The following is a 23,684-nucleotide window of genomic DNA, read 5'->3' as shown; positions in this document are numbered from 1 at the left end:
ATAGGGCTGGAGTACCTATAATTAAACCAATCTACATCTTTGGGCCACTTCTCTTAGATGTTTTATGCCTGGAATATGCAGAGAGATGTTAACTTTCATGAACCCTCTTTTCAAAATAACCCAGAAAACCCCAACTGTCCATTTGAAGCAAGGTAATCTCTCTGATGTCTGAGTGTTCAGATTTGAAGCACTACCCCCACCTGAGCTTCTCAATGGTATTTGAATTGCTTGGCAAATGCCTCACAGCTGTTCATGCTCCCTGCTTACCTGCTGATGCTGATCACACCAGGATTATAACAGCTGCTTTAGATAAAAATGAGGCTTTTTGTCATACTTACTGTTCTGGTGCCTTACAGGTCACCTGTGGTTTGTCCTTTTAGCTTTTTTTTTTTTTTTTTTAGACCCCAAAGTAGCTCAGCAGCATGGTGAAACATCCCATAAGGCTGCAGAGTTGGGTTTCACTGTACTGCAGAACCTTGTGATGGCTGCCAAATCCAAAGGGATTTTCCTGTTAGAAACAAAATAGTAATCCTGCTAGCCAGATGCACCTTCTCTGTGTAGAAAATGAAGAGGAACTATGTACAAGTCATCCGTATGTTTACCATCTTACAGAGGAAGAACACACTAACTAGAAAATTAAAACTTACTGGCCATTTTCCTTTCACCATTTCTCCTGATGATGCATTAAAACAAGGGGATCACATGAAGCCAACTTTAATTAGCAACAACAGCTTATTTCATTCCAGATGAAAGTTCTGAAATGGAACAGTAACTACTGGGGAATGGACTCCAAATAAATGCATGATGTGCAAAGAAAATATTGGATAAGTAATCCACAGTGAATAAAAGCTGTCACAAAATATCTGTAGTCTGAAGTATGAATGGAAGTACCATAAGAAAGTATGTAGCAGAGGGTCTCTGGATGGGAGAGAATCCATCCACCCACATTAGCATTCTGTTGTTAAGACCTTCTCAGAGATGCTTTCAGGTTTATTTGGCAGAGGGAGTTAAACCAAAATTGAGGAATAGCCTTGTTCCACTTCATTGAAATTTATTGATTCAGAAATATACAGACCAATTGATAACAATCACATTTTGCATGCAGAACCACTGTGGAAGGAAAACACAAACAAAAGTGGGCCTTCACAGAAGGTGATACATTGTCAAGATTATTTCACTTGATTTTAATAATGCTTTGTCCCAGTTCTGGAAATGCTGCAGAAGTCCAGAATTCAGGAGTATGCAAAGTGAGAAGCACTAGAGTGGAGAGTACAACTAGACTAGGGTAAGCCAGTCTTACAAACTTCTTCATTAGCAACCAGGAGTTTTGCCAGTTCAAGAGACATGACAGTCCATAAAGGTAAAGGGAGCTTTACAGTGGTTTGATGTTTTTGCTGAAAAGTTAGTTTTAATAGTACTAGTTTCTCTTTTTCCAAAGAGCCCATCCAGCTTACACAGACTTTTTCAGAATCTAGAATAGGAATGAAGGAAACCACAGGTTTAATAAATAACATACTTTTAGCTGAGAGATTGTAAGTGGCTCCAACCCTTTATACATTAGGAAAATGTTTAAAATTTAAAATAAGCTAGTATTGTGAAGAAAGCATTCAGTATTTAAGAGCAAAGTGTGGGGTGAAAAAAAGGGCTTCAACCTCCTAACTGGGCTAAGCAGAGTCTGGCAACACACTGGTTCTCTGCCACTGAACAGCAAGAAATCTATTTTGCATGACACCATATCAGCTTCTCAAACTTCATTAAAATTTTCAGAGAGCTGAAAAAACTCCTTGAATTAAAACTTACAAAGTCAAGGACTGCAGTCACAGCCAATGAGGAGCACTTAAAAAATTTAAATACCTATAAAACTATGCCTGGAAATCTTTTCTGGACAACATGACATCTTTTCTGTGTATACCTAACGGTCATTAGACAATTATTATTTCTGGCAGTTTTACCTGTCTGCTTCCAAAAGTTCCAACAATTCAGTTCAAATCAACTCACCATAAGAAAAAGCAACAATGGACCAACTGACTTCAGTTGCTTCAGACAACGATTCCTCGTATTTCCTAACTATGCACTGACTGAGCAAGCCAAAACCTTTCAACTGAGTAGTTGCACTGAATCATTAGCATGTTCTGGGGGGGAAAATATTCTTTTTAGAAAAATTACAAAAGGATATGCTTTGCTATAAGTAAAAAACACCTAGAGAAAAAATTGTGCCTCTGTTTTGGCAGTAATCTAAAGCTGATGGCATGCATCAATCACGAAGAAAGTCTCTAGAGATTCCACGCTAGTGTGAGAAACCAGAAAACTGACAAGGAAAACACACCAACAGTACTCTGCAGAATCAAAGCTTTCAGAGAGAAGTCAGCCCCCATAACAGCCTTGTGTTTTCATCACTATGTACACCAACTAAAAACTTAAACAAACAAGGTGGCTTCTGCTTTTAGTAATTATTTCAGTGCTTCTGACCTTGAGGCACTTCTGAAACCTTAGCATGAACACACATACTATTTGAAGGACAGACCCAACCAGTTATGCTGTAAAACAAAGGGGAAGAAATTATTGAAGATATTGAGTCCTTCCATGGCTTCATGTCCATCTCCAGGAACAGGTAGATGCTTCATACAAGCTTATGCAAGCTTGTCAGACACATTCTGAAATCTCTTCAGCCTGTTAGCAGCAGCTACCACATAAAAATGTTTCTGTGAACAAAACAGGACAGTCCAAGTGTGAGTGTAACTGAGGTAGAAAACCTTTTCTGTGGATGATAGGAATTTTTTTTCTTGGTAAACCCATTTACCTCCAGTGATGAACCCTGAGTGCATTGCAGTGCAGAACAGCTTTGTACTGAGGAATCACTGATTACTGCAGAACAGACTGCAGCTACTGTGAACTTCTGCAGCATTATTGTGAATTGTACAGGGATATGTCTTTAGATTGTGTACATTTTGAAATGCAAGTGCGGGAGTGGAAAAGTTTAAGCCTCTGCTTTAACTCCTTGGCAAGTAACTAAAAAATCTCCAGTGACAAAAGAAATGGTTCTCAGTGAATTTTTCTCACATTTCCAATAAAGACACCAATAGAAATTCTTATCTATCACTTCTCCGCATAAAATTAAGTTCTAAAGAACATGAGGTTATCAGAAAGGTCCTGAAGAATTCTCTGGATGGGTTTAAGCCTAATTTTTATTCTCTCCCACACTTCTGATCTCCACAGTGGGAGACACAAAATTGCCTTGTGCTGTATCCCTACTCCATAGTGAGAACAGAAGACTGCAACTGTTGTTAGTGAAAAGAAATCTCTCTGATATGAAAAGAAAGAGCATATAAATAAGCTAAGTAGTGTCTGAAGTCTGTGAACTTATAAAAGAATTTTAAAATTTCTAAGCACCAATCCTGAGTAGAAATTGAAACCACAATTTCTAAAAATAGAAGCAATATCATTCTGCAAAAGAAAAAGCTCCATTTGCAGCTGAAAATACACCCCTTAAACTCATATTTAAAAGAAAGAAGCCTGTGAGCAAAACTGAGTCAACATACAAAAGAGGAGGGTATGGCTCTGCCTGCACCTCTGCCTTTTTCCTCTGGAAGTAGATTTGCCAGATTTTGTCTATTTACCTTCCATTTTCTGTGAGCCATGTAGCTCTGCAGCAACAACTGGGACTTGAGGCGAAGCTTGGACTTCTTGGCTCTAGCAGGCAGATCACTCAACCACTCGTGCTTCAGACACTGCGTGGCACTCATCCGGTAGCTGCGGAAGAGGAAACCTGCATGTAAATCCAGCTACCCTCTCACTGGCATCATCTCAGTGCCTTGCATGTCTCAATATTATTGATAAGGAAACTGTCCTAAATGAAGCAACACAAGTGAGTGGAGATGCTGTTCATCCCAGTACATAGGATCCTACATGATATCATCCTACACATCCCACCGATGTGAAAAGCTGCTGATGGATCTGCAGTGGGATGACTGAGTTGTGGCTAAATACTATATTTTTGCCTTCTTATGGTTTGGTTTTGGGTGTGTTTGTTTATTATTTTGAAGAAACAGCTGTACATCTTCATCAGTTTATGTATAATTTTGTTATGTGAATGCAGAACTTTGCTAAGAGAATCAGTGCATACAGAAAAGTATTTGTGGTGTTAGCTGTCTGTCCTGACAGTGCAGGCTTATTCTGTGCCTTGTATTTAAAAATCACAATTGCCTATACATCCTGAACTTGGATAAAGCTAAACGCATATTATGTCCTGACATTCAACAAGGAGCCTAAATGTGAACACCTATCCAAAAAAATATATGGAAATCTTGGGGGAAAGGATTTCAGAAAAAAAAGTTTAATTCACCTTTTTTTTTTTTTTTCAAAACAAAAGCCTATGCCTAACTCCTGAGCTTTTTCTGAGCTATCACCAAAAACAGATGATGAAAAGACTCCTGCCTGCTCACACCTGATTTCAGTGCTCAGTGAGGCAGGTACAGATCTTGCACAAGGCCAGACCTACAGTCCCAGCATGGCAAAGGTGCCCAGTGGAGGCTGTCTATGTGCCTTGTGAACAACTGGGCCAAGTAGTAGTGAGTAGTAGTGCCTCCTCACATCTCACTGACACCACTTTTCTTGCATTTCATTCACAGCTTCTAATCAGATTTTGCTCTGTCCCTCTGGAGTCCCTATTCCCACTTCTCAAAAAATGGAAGACTCCAAAGGAAAGTTTACAGTCTCATAGTAAAGCATCATTGCAGTCTGAGGAAAAAACCCTTTGCTGTCTTCTGCTGGCAATATGCTACAATTCAGTTTATTAGCTCTTCATATCACCTTTTGTTCAAAATGTAATTAATATTAGAACTGATTTGTCTGATTTAGGTAATGATATGGAAGTTGTTCATATTCTAAGCACTCATCTGAATTCCCCTCAAACAGACCATCTGTTTTACTGTATGCATAATCTCCTGTTTTGATTAGTTTTTTATCACATCTCAGCAAGAGAAAAATTTCTCCCTCACTGACCCAACCCCACAGCCATGGTCTGACATCAATATCATTCTCATTCTCTCCTGTTGTTTCAGATGTGGAATCACTTTTTATTTCAGTGGAGCCAACACTGAGAAGCCACATGCAGAGCTGAGTCCCATATGCTCCTTAATATCTACCAAATGCATGTAGATCACTTAACAAGAGAACAATACTGCAACAATTGTCACAGCTGCAGCTTCAATTTATCCTCCATGGCATTCAAAAGACATTTATGCAATTTGTGTCAGGGCTTGTGAGAATCCAAACAACAATAGAAATAGCTTTTGCTCAGAGAAGGAATACTAAAAACAGATTCCTACACAATAAATCCTTCCAGATTTCCTCTGCTCTGACTGTATTGATGCTACTGTGAAAAGCAACTTTCCTCACTGAAGGTACACAGACATTTTCCTTTTAAATAGGAGCTTTTGTATCACCATGGAACTGCCCAACAAGCATACATGCAGCATACAAAGATGCCACATACTAAGTTCTTCCTATTGGCTGTAATCCAAACAGTTGGCTAGGAGGAACTTAATGTCATTACTATCCTCAAGATCAGACAAAGAGGTACCTTTTCTCCTTCACAAGTAGTCTGGAAATAAAATCTTTAGCTTCTTCTGATAGCTGTTCAAATGCTTCTGCATCAAAATCCCAGTTGCAGTTGACTACATAGTTCATTGTCTCTGCATCATTTTCTCCCAGGAATGGGGACAGGCCACTAAGCCTTGAAAAAAGAATGGGAGTGAGATTAATAATTATTATATGCAAAATTATATGCAAAATATGTTTTTCCCCCTCCTGTGGGGGGGAAAATCCTGTGTTTTATACTTGGCCCTAGTTTATGGAAAGACTCTCAGCTGTGGTGGGCTCCGCTTCTCAATCCCTGCTAAGACAAACCAACAGTGTGGAGCAATAAAGTGTTGTAATGTTAGTGTTAACCTCTAGAAGTTCACTCAGGTACATCAGGGAGTACTGTTAATTGATCTCCAAGGGAATTAATTCAGTAGGGATCTAGGTACACCCTTCAGTGCTTTCCCAGCTAGGAGAGCTGGGGGGAACTCAAGAGCTTTCCTAAATCAAGGCCTATGTCTATATTTGGCTTGAATTAAACAGAGTTCTGAGCAACAGTGTACTTTTTTCCAATTAGTCTCTTGAGTTCAGATTTATTGATGCAGTTTTTTATTACTTCATTCAGTTGAGTTTTGGCTAGCACACAAATTTAAACCAGAACTCTATCTACTGCACAGAAAGCATGTGTGGAAGATTCTGGGATGCAAACTCAGCTCACCAGAAGGCAGAGACTTTGGGCAGACATGATATCCATGGCTGCCATCCAACTAACAGGGGAAAGTTTAAGCCTATAGACCTGTGGCCTAACACCCAACATTAATTCTCTGCAGATGCACACCAAGTCCGAGCTACTGAAATGATGGGATTGTAAATTTGAAAATAAATTCCAGTCCTCAAGAACACAATCAAAATGAAAATCTAGGCAACTTTTCTGACCAAAAAAAAAATAAAAATGACCTGACACATTTTATTGTGCTAAATATAGTGGTAATGGAGAACAACATTTACATATTTATCAAAAAGGTTATTTGTTGTTTATAGACTCTATGTGCAGAGAGATACCTCTGCATTACAGGCTAGGGTTTTTAACAGAATGACCTAGGAGGAATCACAGCAGCTGGGCACAGTGGTTGCAATATTCCTGCTCTGCAGATATCCTCCACTGTCATGCTCCTGTAGAGCCTTTGGTGCCACCACCACAACCCCTCCCAAGGTTACTCACAACATATACGTGATGACGCCTACACTCCACATGTCTGTTGGGTAGGAAACAAATTCATAATTCACCACTTCAGGAGCCAAGAACTCTGGAGTTCCAAAATTAATCTTCAGTTTCTCACGAGGTTTGTACCTTTATCAGAAAGAGAGAGACATCAGGACTGAGAACAAGCTGGGGAACATATTTCGCATGGATTTCTGCCATGAGGGCATCGCAGAGCGAGCACAGCAGGCTCACCCAAGAAAACAAAAAGAAAGATGAATTTTGCTGTAAACCAGCTATCCCTTTTTGCAATAAAACCTGTAAAGACCTCCCCCACAGAGTGATATCAGCTTTACTCTCTGTCAGGCTCCACAGGATGCTTTCCAGCATAAAAAAGAAATAAAGCAACTTCCATTAAAAAAGGTTTGGAGAGTATTTGCTTAGTGGAATGTGCCCAGCTACAGCTCAGGGTAAAGGCCTGTATAGCAGATATGAGCTCAATACAACTGTTACAGTGGGACACTGAAGAGGGATTATGGGGCTTGGTACCACATTAAACAGTGATCCCAAATAGGGAGGAAAGGATTGTGTTCTATAGATTCAAAGGGAAAGATTACAAAACCAGTAGTAATTGTCACTGATAGCAGCTGGCATTACATCTGTGTTCATGCAGAACAAGCCATTAAGGCATTTCTTTTACGTCTCTGTTTCCTTAAGGAACTTATTTTCCAAACTGCTTTAGTAGAAATTCACATCTTCACCCCCTCAAATAAAACAAACAAACAAAAAAACCCAAAAACAAACACCACCAACCAAAAACAAAACCCAAAAAACACCTCACAACCCTTAATGTGTTCATTTGGTTTCATAGAATATTTAGTAATAAAAGTCTCTGGACAGATACCTAAATACACACATGCAGGCACATATACACATGGATGTAGCAGATTTTGACTTAAGTAAAGCCTCAAGGGTTTAGAAAAGAAATAGTGTTTGTAATTCTCACTGTTAAGCTAACAGGAGTCATTGCCTTTTATTCTAGGGGAGTTGACTCACACCCTCAGCTTTCTTTTAACTCATGCAAGCAAAGTAAAAGAATGGAGAAATGTCCATATTTCACTCAAGAGTTTTCTGTTTCACATGGAATGGTTCAAACGTGCATTTTTTTCTTTACTATTTTTTTCCTTCAATCCACTTATCTACGTAGAACATTTTGCAGATAATTTCCACATGTAGAAACTGCACAATAAAGCCCAGCAGTTAAGAAGTCTCCAAGAAGCTTCATGGAGTCCCTAGAGTAAAAGCTCTATATGCAAACAATTTTGAGATAATTAGAACAGCAGTATAGCTTTATCCAACAGAAATGTAATTTGAAAATGTAATTAGATAATTAATGCACACAGCAGAACAGGCAGGCAGACCTTCAGCAGCGTGCTGCTTAGCTTGTTCACACAGCAGAATTACTTTAAAACCACTAAAATGACTTTAAAAAAACCACCCAAGAACTACCAAAAACCCAGAGGTTTGTGGGTTTGTTTTGGTTTTGTTAAAATAAATTCATAACTGAATTCTCTTACCTCCTTGCTAATCCAAAGTCAATAATTTTAATCTGGTTTCCTGTACGATTTACACATAGTATGTTTTCGGGATAAAAAAAAAAAAAAAAAAAAAGTGATAAGTTTGTTTTTGAATGGCCCATAAAGAAGTTTAACTTCTGTTTCTGTATCACAGTACTCTTATATTTCACCATAGATAATAAGTAGATTTTGAAATGGAAAGGCCCTCTACATGTAAAAGAGTAAAGTAAGTCCGATGATTGAGGCTTACTCACTGGATTTACTTCTTACGTATAAAAGTAATTCTATAAAAGCCACAAGAAATAGTTCAAGTGCATCCTTTGGCTTGCCCACAAAGGCAAAAATTTTTCCCAACAAGAATATTTTTCCAAAGTGGGGATATTGAAGATGATGGTGTCCAAACGTAGTACTTACTGCAAAACTGTCTACTGACCAAGCAGCTCTAGTATAATTTGTGTAATATGTTGTATAAATAAGCAGAAAAAAATAATCAGTTGTCATGTCTGTTCAAAATGATCATGGGCATTTAGGTCATTTTACTGTAGTTCAGTTCCAGGCAGTAAAAAATACAATAGGAAGATGATTGAATAGGTATTTGAACACAGTTTCAAGAGGAGAGGGGAAAGCAGAGGGAAGACCGCAGGCACTTCTGGTGAAAAGAGCATCGAGTGTGGCTTTTTCTGTTGGTGACAAAAGGGCATTGTTCAATTCCACACAGAATGAAAAGCTTCTGTTTTAAGAGAGGCAAAAGCACAGAATCCTGCTCGTTTCACTATTTGAAGCAAGCTGCCAAACAGACACTGGAAAAAAAAAGTAATGAATCTCTAGAGGTCCATTCATTGTGGCTACTGAATTAAGTAAATCTACTGCTCCATGACGCAAGTGAATGAGAAATGACTCTTGTAATTCTGTGGTGGCCTGAACCACAGCATCACTTCAGAGTAGGGAGATTGAACTACTGACCTTCAGATCTAAATGGAGAATATAATGCTGGTGCAAGTAGTGGACTCCTTCACAAATCTGCTTGGTGAACAGGATTGCATCCAACTCGGTTAGATTGTAGTTTTCATCTGTAATCCGGTCAAATAATTCACCACCATCAAGACTAAAATTGTGACACAGGAAAGTGTTAAAACCCCTGAAATTCCTCACTAGTTCAGTTTATTTCCAAGTTGGGAACATAGGCTTTCTAATTTAGCATGGTTCCTAATCACACATCCAATATAAAGGGTATCAGTACTCTCAATGACTTCAAAAGACTTATTTCTGAGTGTGAAATTGAGTCTCAATCTACATTTAAAAATGGAAAACTTGTTATTAACATTTGGGGGAAAAATACATCAAACCCAAACCCACATGATCTAGTGATCCTATGGGAATCTGGAGAACCTACAAAAATTACCAAATAATCTATTATTTGCTGATCTTACTAGTCTAGATAAAACAAGTCTTCAGCATATGAAATTTACTGGATTTAACTTCTCAAAGGTATTTTACAAGAGCTGACAACTGGACTTAATTCTGCACAAAAATTAAGAGAAAATTACAAGAACGTACAGTTCTGACAAGGTTCTGTATGGAACAAGTTTCAGGTATTAATTTAAGTATACACATTTTAAATGTCATATTTATATTTGCTATTTCATTTTGTTGGATTTTTTTCCTTTCATGTTACTAACAATTAGTTCTGTAATAGACACTGGTTTTGGTTATGAACTTCAAGTTTTTGTAAAGCAATAAGCCACTACACAGATAAATACAGCAGGTGTACATCATGAAATCTCTCTTTTGCAGATTCCATATTCGATATGGATCAAAACTGTTCTCTTTAAATGTAAAGGCATTTTTATTAGTCCTAAAATTATTCAAGGGAGGCAGACCATGCATATAATAATCACCTTCCTACCTTCTCCATGTCTTTTCTAATTCTATTTAAAACACCTCGCCACCCCTCATTTGGGTCTCTCACCTTTACTCCCTCCCTAATGAGACTTTATTTATCCACAACACTTATGTAATTTGGTAGCTAGGAAAAATGTTGGAGCCTCTAAGTTAAATTGAAATGAAAAAATGAAGCATGGTGAAGTTCTGTTCATTAACAATCTTGTAATTTCATTCATTCTCTTGAAGATAGCTGCCTTTCTTTCCCTTCATTTAAATTGTCATCTTGCCAAATATATAATTTTTAACCTGAAGAAGTTACCTTTAAAACATATGAGGGTTTTTTAACTTCTGAAAGTGAAACCAATTCTCTCTTGGGCTGGGAAACAACCTAAGTCTTCTTCACACCTCACAATTATTATTCCCCATTTTCTTTAGTGACCCGAGAAAACTCAACCATCTGACAATTCCCGAGATTATGTGAACTTACTATTCCATGATCAGAGTGATACTGGTTTTGGCTTCAAAAGCATCATAAAGCTGGATCAGATTCACGTGATTCAATTGGTTCATGATGTTAATTTCATTTTTTACTTCCTCCTGAAAGAGTAATAACAAAAAATGAGCAAAACATGCTTGAGCAAAACATGCTTCTTCAATTGCAATATATTAAAATACAATTCTTTGTTAAATCCAGTAACAGCTATAGAGCAGATCTAATGTGAACACAATGTTTAACCACAAACACAAGGATGACAAACAGTAATACAAAGTCCCAGCTGCTACTTATTAAAATTTTACATTATTTGATATTATCCAATGACTATTACTGTGATTCAGGGGAGTGGTGTTACGGTGCTTGCAATAAGGCCAGGTTTACAGTGTGCTCACTTAAGTTCACAGGAATGTAGTTACCTTCTCTTTTGCTCCTTTCACTTTTATGATTTTGGCTGCCAGGTTGAGGCCAGTTGATATTTCTGTGCACTTGTGAACTTGTCCAAAACGTCCCCTGTTGTTACCAAACAGAAGATGGGAAACCAGCTTAACACAGCCCTCAGCAGAAACTCTTCATACAACTATTCTTATCTTTGATTAAAAATAGCACAGTACAAAGTGAACAGAATCGGGTGACCAGCAGCATGAATCTCCTCTTTCTTGCAGCTTATGAAGGATTAGTTTTATCTTTCCAGACAGTTGTTCAATGCTCACATTAAAACATTATGCACCCCTCGTGTTACTGCATTTCCCTGTGGTATGATGATCTGATTTCTTTTTTGGTGCTGTAACTGTACCCACTTGCTGTCCTTCAGTGTTACGTTAGTGGGTATATTAACAAGGATATTTCTGTCCTGATCTCATAGCTTTTTAAATGACTGTAAGACCAGTAACTGTAGCCACTCCACAGACTGCATTTCTCTCATGCTGTAAGTTCTACCTCGTGTCACTCAGATACAGTAATGCCCCTTGGGATGATTTCTAAATACCCTCTTTCTGCTATTGCATCATCTGGCTTATACTTACAAAGCCATATTTGTCCTTGGATCAGCCTGTAAAGCAAACCTTCTTGTCAGATAAGTAAGGATACAAGAATACAAATGCCTAAGCAGCTGCAGACTTCCGATGAGTGAAAACTAAACATAAGGTCAAAATAATTAAAACTTCAGTTTTCTTCAATGTGCAGTTCAGCTTCTAAAAAGACTTTAGAAGCTGCCTGACTTAACAGGCTTTGCTGACTTCAGATGCTCTGAATCTGTCTGAAGGTCAGACTGGTCTCATGACACCAGCTTTGACCAGGTGTATTATAACAAATAAAAAACCCAATCATTCAAGAACACAGTCATCTGGAAATAGAATTGGAGCAGAAGACAGCCACCTAAGGGACACCACCCCCCACACACACACCCTAAATCAACACAAGGTTGATACAAGGAACTTGGCAACTATGATAGCCCAGAAAGTTTCAAGGATGAACCTGTTCATTCTGGCTGCAGTGAGCTTGTAGATGCCTCACCCACACAAACCACAGAGATCTCTGAAGAAGACATCTCTATCCTTACAGCTAACTGCATTTCTCCATGTCGGAGCCACCAAGAGCAGCACAGCATTAGGGTCCTGGAGACTTACCCCCCAAGTACTTCATGACGACACACTGAGTAGGATGCTGTCACCTCTGTTTGCTTGACACTCACTATGCGATGTTCAAAAGGAGCGGGAGGAGAAGGGCTGTCATCTAAAGAGGAGACAAGCTGGTCATTGAGATGTTTCTGCACATCACTGCACTCAGTTTCACCTCCCTCACATCAATTATTTCAATCCACAGGACATGCACATCACCTTACTGTGTTTGCTCAGTGTAATGAGAAGTCTCAACTGACCTCTGTGCTCCCAGTATCCAAAACCCCAAAAAGCTCTACTCTTGTGCTGTCCCCATCTCCAGCACTGCTGTTTCTTAAGGGATGAACCCAGTTTCTCAGACAGGCATTGCTGAAGCAGAGCAGGACCACAACTGCACACACAGCTCCTGCCCTGGTACAGCCCCCTCGTGCTCCGGGAGCTATGGGGCAGCACAAAACCCCAAACAAGCCAGCCTCAAACTGCTGCCAATAAGCTGCTCATGCAAACACTCAAAATAGAACTTCACTACGAAATGCACTGCTCTCTTGCACATCTTTTCTCTTTGCTTCGTGTTCCTCCACCATGTCATCATTTTTTTCTTCTACTGGAATTCAGACAAGCACTGAAGTATACAGATAACATTGAGCATGCAATTCCTTCACTCTTTTTAGAGTTGCATGCAAGTAAAATACCCATTGCATGTGCACATAAGCATGTGCCAGCCATAAGAAGGAAGGTGCTGAAAATACTCGACAACTCTGTCACTTCGAGTGAGGAACTTTTATTCCTTACAGTCTTTTACAGATGAGGAATAAAGGCCTAGAACTCAGAACAGGATTCCACTTCCTGAATTTCAACCCTGTTTTTTTAACACAGAAAACCCACTGGACACCTTTAAAAGATCTACTTCTTAGTTTATGCATTAATAGAAGGCGTCATCTGGAAAAATTATCCAGAAGTTTGAAAACATCACAGTTGATATTTTAATCATTATATGTCAGCTGAAAAAAAAAAAAATACCAGGACAAATTCACAGCACTGGAAAACTATGTCAGTTACTGATAAAATCAGGAAGCTTCTCCTAGCAGCAAGACTTTTGAAGACAATGTCCAGCTTAAAGCTGCAAACATTAACATTACAACTATTAAGTTTAATCAGCTCCTGGGAACCTAAATCACTTAGCCATGATACACACAATATTCAAGCTTTTCTAATATAAAGCTTCCATAAACCTATTTTTTAGTGTCCCCCATTCAAAGTAATTTGACAATCTTCAGATCCCTAAGGCTGCAATTTAACATGTATTGAACTCATCTCCAGCCACTGCTGAGAAAGCCACCTGCATGTCTGGGCATTTACCCCTGTACATTCTGGGATATACACATATCTATGGAGAGATTATTCCCTGAAACGATGCAATCAACCATTCACATGGTAACCAAGAAAAGGTCTATGGGAAATAACAAAGAACACAGCAAGATCTTCTCCCTGAATATTTTGCTGCTCTCTCGACCTCCAGCTCATAGCTGCTAAAGTATACCTGGTCTGCATACTCTATTTTAAGGAATAAATGCTTTATCTAAATAAATTGATTTTTTTCATAATTACTCATACTTCTGATCACACATATACTTCAATTGATTGTGTTTTAAAGGAACTTTTTTCACAACACATGCTTTAAAAGTATTCCACATATAACACACACAAATAGCACAAAAAAGTTTCCAAGAGTAACTGAGAGCAACTTACCAATAATCATTTCATCCTCCATGGAAAGCTCTTTGTTATCTTCCAGTGATTTACTTTTCTCTGGTGCCATTCCTGTACACTCACGGGCATCATTTTCACCTTCCCCTGAAGATGCAGACTCAGATTCTCTCCCCTCAGAATTGGTATCCATCAGGGATTCTTCTCCTTCTGGTGTTTCTTGATGTGTTTTCACTTCTACTCCCAGATCATTCGTAGGCTCCGTTGCAGAGGTATTCTGGGATGTTACAGACTTGCATTTTAATTCTGATTTCTCTTCAGCCTTTTCACCAGGTTCAGGCTTGCACAGTAATGGCTGTTGCTTCCCTGCTTGAGGTGCAAGTTCATTTTGATTATTGTCCCCTTTCACTTCTCCATTTGGCTCAGTGCTGATGTTTCTAGGACTCTGTTGAGCTTCTAATTTGTCAGGTAGCTGTTTGACTCCTTCCACTTCTCCTGGTGTGGAGGATGGAGATTTTACTTTGGGACTTTTACCTCTGTGATCACTTAAGCTTCCCTCCTTGGTCTCTTTCATCTCAGTCAGATGTATATCAATGGATATCCTGCAGAGCAAACAGGTTTTTTATGCCTTGCTTTTGTAACTTTGTGGTGGAACAAGTATCTATAAGCTTCTGAAAGTACAGATTTCCACAGAGTAAAAGCAATCTAACCTTGTTAGGAAATACATCCCTAAAAAGTGCACCAATTATTTTTGTGTCCTCTTCTGTGTATGTGACCCTTCTGCTGAATACAAAATCCATCACACTGGAAAATGTTAATTCCACATTTGAAAGCTTACTCACTTTTTGCAGCTAGTAAGTTGGTCTAATAAGGTACCACTCATCTGGGCAGAGAGAAGGTAGTGATTGCCCTCACAAATTACAGGCTGATTGTCTAAATGGCTAGCTGCTCATCTGACTCCCTAAATCCAAAGGTTTGCATCCATCCCAGTCCTCTTCCAGCTGGCTGACTTGCTGACTTAAACATCTGTGTTTATGTCTTCTGATGGGATAGCATTCTTTCCACAGCTTTCTGTTAAAAATACAGTTTTCATAAATTCTCTCACTCCATCAACACTATTTTCCTTGGCATTCTAGCTACTGAAAAATGTTTAATAGGTTTTTTTCCTCTTGTGTTGCCTAAAACGAATAAAAGTTTAAACCAGTTCTCTAGCCTCCTAAAATCCATTAAAGATATTCGTGTGATAATTCTGGGGTCAGCAGTTACTGCCTAACAGTCATGAGCACACAGTTTGATTTTAGTGAGGATGAATGAAACTCGAAGTTGTAAATTAGATTTTATACAACAGCAAGTTAAAAAAAAATCCCTGATGTCTAGGAGAGAACATACCACAGTTTCAGGTAAGTTATTGCCTCTTTCAGTGGAGCAACCTTGTTACAAGAGATGTTACAATACAAAATTTTTCTGCTTTTGAATAAGAAGTCAGAGTTTCTAATTTTCAGCACCTTTAATACCCTTGCACTATGAATCTAAGCTGCACTGGAGTGAGCTATCAGAGCAGCTGAGCACAGTTCTCAGCAAACACTTCCATCACTATCTAGACAAGCCTGAACTCAGCAGGCATTTCTCCAGGCAGGGGAACACAGTGTTCTTTTGACACTCCTGTGTGGGCTTACAGAATTCAATAGAAGTTGTGTTCATTTTAGAGAGGTATTTACCACCCTCATGTGACTCCACACACAGAAAAACGTAATGGGAACCTTGCACATGAGGGCTGCAGCTTCCCCTGGGGTTTACTCTAGTTTCTGCCTTCCAGTTATTTGCCAGCCTCCCTCCTCCCCATACCAAAGCCTTTGGGGCTCAGATACCCCCTTGTCCAAACCAGACAGCTGCCTCAGAAGCTGCTGCCTATCTCCATTCACTGTCTGGCACATCATCACCAACCAGCACTGAGCCCCAAGGGGTAACAGCAATGGTTCCTTCACTGCTCCTCCACAAACATTTTGAGCCATCCTCAAAGCACAGTGCAGGCAGAGCCCCCATGGCAAATCCAGTTGTTGAAGCATCTTGCCTGTGGCTGACCAGCCAGAGCCCAAGGCCCATGGGGAAAGCACAAGGAGCTCCATCTGGTTTTAGTGCTATTACAGCAACCAGATTGGAAATAACAAGGCCTGTAAACTTTCTGTAAAGTTGTTCCTGAATGTCTGAAAAGAGGTCACAGTACAGAAAACTTCTCCCTTCTGCCACATCCTTCCTCTTAGCCTCTTAGGAGAAAAATATCCCAGTGTTCAAGTCTTCACAATGAGCCCTTTCCATTGAATACTGTGTCCTGATGCCAAGAAAACTTTCATTCATCTGGGAAATTTATTCTTCATTCACTTTTTACATTTTTTTAGGAGTCCTCTAATCTCAGTAGACACTTGCCTAGCACACAGGAAGACTTAAATGTCCACCTTATATTCAAAAGTACAGCTACGAATCCAAAGTTTTCATATTAATACACATACAAAAGTAGTGTCATGTTCTTGTCTGTGCTTCTAACACCAATCTGTACACAAAGGCAATTGAAAAATTTCACAAAGTAACACACAAAGTAATACAAAGTGTGTTCATGTACGTGAGTCTGTCTGTCACACACACATGCACATAATAAGCAACTTTATATCCACCAGCCCAGACACAGATGGCGGTTGAAATTCGCCGTGGAATTTCCATCTATTGGGGTTTGGTTGGCAGGGTTTTTTTGGTTGGGGGTTTTTGTTCTTTGTTGTGTGGAGTTTTTAAAATTTAAATACATGGAACTAAAATCAAATCTTAAATAAATAATTGAAAAGGAAATGGATTATGAAAGACATATGACAAAACACCTCTATGAGTAAAAGATTAGGCTAGCAGAGATTAAAAAATTAATTACTTTGTCATATCTTTAGGTGACCAAGGCATTAAAAAAAAAATCTCCCGACACCAAGGACAACAAACAAAACAAGTTGTTTAGTTTTGTAATATACTAGTGAATTTCTCAAATTCATTTCTTCCTATGGGTATAGAAGAGTTGGAAAAGACCACTTTATAAATGCCCAACTACTTGAGCTATACTGGAGTGGCCACCTCTCTATCTCTAATAAACAGAAGCCTCCACCATATTATAATAAATAAATAAATAAATAAATCACTCATGTATGCCCTCTGATTCCTTGGCTTCATAGCAATTTACTTGCTGCTTTTCTGGTTTTTTGCATTAACTGTTTCTAGGGTCTCAACCACACCTGCCCTAGCATGGTTGTTTTCTCCCTGGATCATGCCTCATCTGAAGTTGCCTCCACCTCCTTTAATGACCTGGCTTTCCTTTTTTTCCTTCTAACACATTAAATGGTTTCAGATCACACAGAAAGTCACCAACAAGGCCATTACCTGGTATGTGTCACTTCACACCTCGTGTCAGATATAGCCCGGGATGTGGATGGCACAGCTTCCCGGGATGCCGCACTCGATGATGAGGGTTTGTTTTCATTCTCTCCAAGTTTCTGATTAACAAGCTCCCCATGGCATTCAGCTAGGCCTGGGACTCTGTCCATATCGTGTGCTTTAGCAGGAACATTTTGGTTGCCTACATGATCTTGATTTACAGAGGGAAGACCGTTGTGTTGATTCAAAGCTTTGACACCAGCATCCTTTTGCTGCTGACAGCTCTCAGAGCTCTCTGTTTTGCCAGCACCTTCTGCTGCTTGCTGCTGTGCTGTCATCTCTTTAACTTGGGGTCTGGAGTCATCTTTCTGGGCTACAGCACTGGAAGCATTCACCTTCTCACATGATTCCTTGTTTTCATCCAGCTCTTTCCCACTTTTTGTCTCTGAACAAAATAAGCCATTAATAAACTATCCCTGACAATAGCGACAGAGAGGGAATAAAGGAACCCACCATTCAAAATAACCTATGCCATTATGTACATCTGAAAAGGCAGCAGAAACTCCTTTCCACCCCCCAAATGTTTAAAATCCTTTCATGAGCAGGGTCAAGACAGCCATTACTAATGCTCAGTGTTTAATCACAGGTTTAACTGCTCTGCTGGTGTTGCAGTGGTATAACAGATTGAACCTGGATTTCCATAAAGCAAACCAAAAACTGCAAGGCTAAAGCTCACTGCATTTAAATTCTGAAATCACACTGCAGGCAAATGTAGCAGGTAGTTCAGGCAGTGCAGACCCATCCAGGACCCTTCTGAACCTGATATTTGACTAGAGAGGCACAGACACACTGGACTCCAGTAAGTAAGACTCCAGCTGAGGGTGTGAGACAGTACCTCTTGCATTTTCCACAAAAGATCAAGAAGGTTCTTCAGCACCTTCTCATGAAAATGGTAGAGAATATTAACAGTAGAAATTTCTAGGGTAAATTCTTAGGGTAAATTTCTAGGGTAGATTGCCAGGGTCACTGGCAATCAATGTTAGTTCACAACTCTATACAGCTTTTGAGTCAGAATTGTGATGGTCTGCTTTATTTTTGTCACTGCCTAAACGATGAAGCTAAAAAGGGGATTGCCCATAGTTTAAATGTTCCACTGACAATTTGTGAAGACAACAGCATGACAGGGCCTGCTCAACATCACATTCACGCCTGTTGCAACTCCACAGGCATTAATAGTGGAGTCAACAGAGCAATTACCTGACAGATGCATCCTAAATAGGAATCTCACCCTGATACAGCAGTGAAACTTGATGATCAAAAAAGATATTCCCAGTGTCAACATGTTACTTTTCCAGAGAAGGGGAAGAAGGAAGGCTGGTTCAGATATGTTAAGGGAAAAGAATTTATTACATTTGCTATGTAATATTTGCACTACCTTTGTGGTATCTCCAAACAAGTACTGCTCTATTAATTCAGCTCACTATAATTCCAAAGGAAAAAATGGTGAAGCTTTTAGCTTCTTGATCTCCTAGCATTTTGTAGGGTTTGAGCTGGGGGACAGACTATCTTGCAGAGGAGAACAACTCTATTTTCCCAGTACTGGTAGACAAAGTTACTCAATTACATTTGAGTAATTGAGGTAGTGGGAAATAGCAAAGCTTTCCGTTCCCAGTTTGCTGTATGTTCTAGAGTCAAAGCTTGTAGCATGCCTGGAGTGATACACACCTTTCAGAGGCTTCTTGCTTTCAGTTTGGGTTCCGCTGTTACTAAGTGCATGCTTAGGTTTTGCACCACTCTCCTCAGGCTTATCTTTGGCCTAAAAATGACAAGGGAACACAAAAATAATAGTTATAGCCAAGAGTGTTAATTTCCCACTCCAGGTTCCTTCATCTGTTTAGGTACTCAAGCACTGTAAAATGGACACTAACTCCTCTGAATTTTTAGTTACTGCTGTGTTAACTCCCTTCTTTAAATCTCTTCCCACTTTTGCAGACAGGCATACTTATAAAAGAAGATGACACAGCACAGATACACCAGCTCTCTGCTTTCCAAAGCTTTGGATGTCAAAGATTTTTCTCCAGTAAAACTTACTCCTTTTGATTAAAAGCCATGAAAAGTGAAACATAACAGAACATAGAAAAAGAAATGAAACTGTATTTCTGCTGCTTTTTGTCTGGTGACTGAAAGATATGCAATGCCTCTGAAGACAGCAACCTCTTGGACTCAAAGCATCTAAAGATACATGATTTAAGAGAGGTGACAACAAAAAACAGCCTCTAGCTATGGTAACTCTTGTCTATGTACTTGACATTACACATCATCTTCAGCGTGGTTTAAAAAGGCTTGTTGTCTCTTAAAAGCAGATTTAAGTAAATTTCTTCCTCTAATTAAGAAAGCACAGAGGATGGATACTTTGTAATAGTACACAGCACATTCACACAGCAATACATTTGAAATCAAATTAAAACTAAACTAAAATTTAGCAAAAAAAAAATTATTTCTTGGTTGACATACAGTTAAAATGTAGTAACGGGCAGCCTCCTGTCCTTATTTGTTTTAGCAAATAAGCAAGAGTTAAAGTATTTCTGCATCTAACTCTGATTAAAAATTGCAGCAAGTCAGCCCCTTCATCTGTTAGTAAAAGCAGTCAAGCATTTCATGCTCCCAATCAGATAGATTCCACAACAGAGTTCACACCCACACAAATTTTCCCATTCTCCCCCCAAAAGCCACCCAAAGACTGGTAGTAGTAAAAAATTATTACCAGTTTTAATAAAGCTCTAAGCAAAACTGCAACAATGACCAGGGGGAGCATTATTCTTGCAAAATCCTGCGTGCAAAGAAAGCCTTGGATAAGTGGCAGTTGAATGCTGGTGGGTTTTCCTGTTTATTAATTTGACTCCAACCCTGCAAAACGTCTCCCATAAGTATTCCCATGGCATGCCTGGAATGCTGTCAAACCATCAGACAACTTCATCCATAAACAAAAACATGACCTCCCCACTCCCATCCCCACACTCGCACTAAGCCAGCTTCGTGATAAGCAGCAGTTATAAAACAGCAGAGGTTGGAAAAAAGAAGCAAGCAGGTAGCAAACTCTTTGTGTGCAATCCCCAGGCAACCGTGGAGCTCTAGACACACCAACACTGATGTTACAAAACAAGCTGAAAATACTAGACCTAAGTTAGCACATGTGTAAGTTCTTTATAAATTCACCCATGCTTTGCTCCACATTACCCCAGGTAGGTCACGTACATAGGCTACCTCACTAATTCAAGCTTAGTTCAAATATCACTCAGCAGCCCATGATCAAAGCATAGACATATCTAGGGTCTTATAACTAACCTCATGCTCCAATTTCAAAAATTGTTCATAGCCAGAAACTAAAACCAAGGACAATGATGGTCACGTTGCAAAACTGGAGTTAATCGTAAAACTCTCCACTTGCCTAATACTCATTGCCTGTTCTAAAACCAAGGCAGTGGGTAGAGCCTGGGACAAAGACCTCTGCCCTGTCCTGGTTCACTAGGTTACCAACAGCAAGCCATTTCACCTCTCAATCTCTATCCACAAAACTTGTGAAGTTCTGACATCCTTCAGTCTCCTGTTTAGCAATCACTGGTGAGGAAGCAGTGCATAGTTGACCACTAATCCAGACAGTATGCCAGAAGCTGATGTGAAACCTTCCTCCAGTACCAAACACATCACCTCCCCTTTATTTACATCCCTCCTTACTGCTCTTTTCACTTAGAAACTGACAATCTGGGGAAAAAAATCTCATCTTTATACTAGGAATTAAGACTGATACCTAATGTATCACTTATTGTTCTCAACACTAATAGAAGCTCTTCATAAATTCTTCTGCCTCCTAACAGTCTAGGTCACTTGTCAGCCTCTGGCACTTAAAAAGGGAGACCAGGAAAAGATTCAGAAAGCCTGAAAGGGTACAATAGCATCTAACATTGCCCTGTCCTTGGCTGTCCCTTCCAGCAAAGTTTTTACAGAAAAACATTTGGATTAAGACACAAATGGACACTTGCATTTGAGCTAAATTCTCCTTGCTATAATCACACCTCAACATGCAAGGAGATTCTTGCCATGAACAAACCTATTCCAACTCTTGTAGTTTTCTCCCCTTCTTGCCCTCTGTGGATACAAGCCAGAGTGAAAATCGGAAACTCCTGTTAGCTAAAACTAATTCCAGATGCCTCTAACTTTTAAAAGCAAAGTTAATCTATTCCAAAACAATGCATCACCTTTGTACTGGTTTTGCCTGCTCCTCCTTCACTGTCCTCAATAATTAGGAAAGCCACAGGAACTTATGTCTGGGAACTTGCAAATACGTAAACTATTTGATTTGAGGAGTGAACAATGTCAACAGAGTTGATAAAGACACAGGCTCATCATAAAGATGTAGTTAAAGACAACTTAGATGTCTGGAGACTTACCAGTCTGCTCAGTAATATGACCATAACCCAGCACAGGTTTGAGTAACTGTTGTGTTCAGAATTCATGATCAATTAAGAAAATAGAAGCTTCTGCCAACAAGAAGTGCTTCCAGTATATTACTCATAATTTTCACTGGTGCTGCAATTCAGTCATTAGCCTGAATGACATTGCTTGTCTTCAAGCATTGGTAGAAACTAAAGCCCTGCTACATCATAAAGAAGAATATAAAGAAAAGTAAAACCAAACCAACCTCAACAAGGATTTCCAGCAGACTCCCCTTCTTCCAGGGCACAATGCCTTTGAGAATAAAATCCACTACTTTAGAATTTTTTAATACTTCTCCCACAAATGTAATAACTTTATCCAGTGTATCAACCCTTTTCTCTATCCTTGCCAGCCTCTCCTTATGCTTCGAGGCATCTAGCTGGGCAGCTTTCATCAGTTTCAACACTTCTGAGCATATGCTCTGCACATCAGTCTGGTGAGCACTGTCCGATACATGTAGGCCTTTTTTCATTGCATCTGTCTCATCAGGAGCTGCTCGGGATACTGTTAGCTTGTTAATGCCTTTTTCTACATCATCAATGCCTTTGTTAACTCGCTGCAGTTTGCCTGTTAGATCTTCTTGGAAATGCAACAGTTTGTCCATCTTTTCACTCAAGAGATTCAATTTTTTGTCCATTGCACTTAAATTGTTCACTTTTGCAGGCTGTAATTTGGGCAGGGCATTTCCCTCAGCAAGGTCCAAGCTACCCGCAGACATTCTGTCCAGAGAGCAGGATGTCAGACAGATTAGGCTGGTTTTTCATGAATCATAAATCAGAAAATGAGGGTCTGAAAGTTCATCTTCTTCAGCTATTCCTATACCAGACAACCTCACTTACTGGAGTCACTAGAGCGTATCATGAGATAGCAACTGCACAAAAGATTTATTTCTGTGTTATCTATTTCTTATTGCATGCTTTCAATGATGGAGGTAATTTGGCACCAGACTATATTTTCTTGGGCCTCTTTGACGTCATAAAACCATTTAAAATTCTTTGTCAAGTGGCTGTTGATAGGCAAGCATCTTAACAATTGCCAATGCCTGAGCAGAACTCCAGAGGGAGGATTGTTTTTATGACCAGTTTTAGTCCTGTGATAATGAAAAGAATTTGATTGAGTGTTTATCTTCATTTAATAGGAAATATATAAAAATAAATTTGGTGTCCTTGTGCTAAGGCTTGGAAGAATCGAGTTTTGTAACATGGATGCAGAGCATGAAGCACAAAGGGTATGTACTCTTTAGGTTGGCTGGCACTTGAATTTAAAAATAGAGTATAATGACAAGGATCTGAAATACATATCTAGCACCAGTATGTCTTTGTCAACTGAAACTTCTAAAATTAAATCTTTCTTGTAGGCTATGAAAGTGAACTAACTGAAAAAAAAATCTTCATGAAGGTACAGCAGAAGTAGGCCAACTATCAGCAACAAAACTATTAAACAATAAATCTTATTTAAAGGATTTGTTACTGACAGGAAGGGGAAATCCTGCTGCTGCAGGAGTCCTGCTGCAACAGAGCAATGGAACTACAGCAAAACCATGGTCTTTAGGGTACTGAGCACCCCTTTGCCTCCAATCCTATGCATATTTTTTGGAAGGGGCATATGAGAAGAAAGTGTGCTACTTTAAGTGAATTTGCTGTATGAGACAAAATGTTTTAGGAATTAAATTTCTACATCTACACACCAGAAAGCAACAGCAGCATTAAAATTACCCTCACAAG

The 23,684-nt window shown here is 39.3% G+C and overlaps 1 protein-coding gene across 1 annotated transcript; it reads right to left on the bottom strand.

Annotated features, from left to right (window-relative positions):
• Positions 1-1,108: 1,108 nt before the first annotated feature.
• On the bottom strand, positions 1,109-22,678 carry MYLK3 (myosin light chain kinase 3). The gene is made up of 13 exons (XM_030457697.1): positions 22,166-22,678; positions 19,192-19,282; positions 17,473-17,911; positions 14,104-14,663; positions 12,364-12,469; positions 11,155-11,248; positions 10,730-10,839; positions 9,322-9,463; positions 8,359-8,429; positions 6,803-6,931; positions 5,582-5,734; positions 3,618-3,750; positions 1,109-2,702 (listed from the first exon to the last, which is right to left on the bottom strand). Exons 1-13 carry the CDS (start codon positions 22,676-22,678, stop codon positions 2,631-2,633), a joined length of 2,613 nt encoding a protein of 870 aa, XP_030313557.1. The 3' UTR covers positions 1,109-2,630.
• Between the last annotated feature and the right edge of the window lie 1,006 nt (positions 22,679-23,684).

The sequence above is a fragment of the Calypte anna genome, chromosome 11 (assembly GCF_003957555.1).
Source record: "Calypte anna isolate BGI_N300 chromosome 11, bCalAnn1_v1.p, whole genome shotgun sequence".
NCBI lineage: Eukaryota > Metazoa > Chordata > Aves > Apodiformes > Trochilidae > Calypte > Calypte anna.
This window is presented reverse-complemented; position numbering and strand designations above follow the sequence as displayed.

Coding starts and splice junctions, on each gene's coding strand:
- MYLK3 (XM_030457697.1), bottom strand. CDS start 22,678: ATGTCTGCGGGTAGCTTGGACCTTGCTGAGGGAAATGCCCTGCCCAAA. Junction 17,912..19,191: donor AAGCAAGAAGCCTCTGAAAG/GTGTGTATCACT, acceptor TATTTTGTTCAG/AGACAAAAAGTGGGAAAGAG. Junction 10,840..11,154: donor TGAAAGGAGCAAAAGAGAAG/GTAACTACATTC, acceptor TTACTCTTTCAG/GAGGAAGTAAAAAATGAAAT.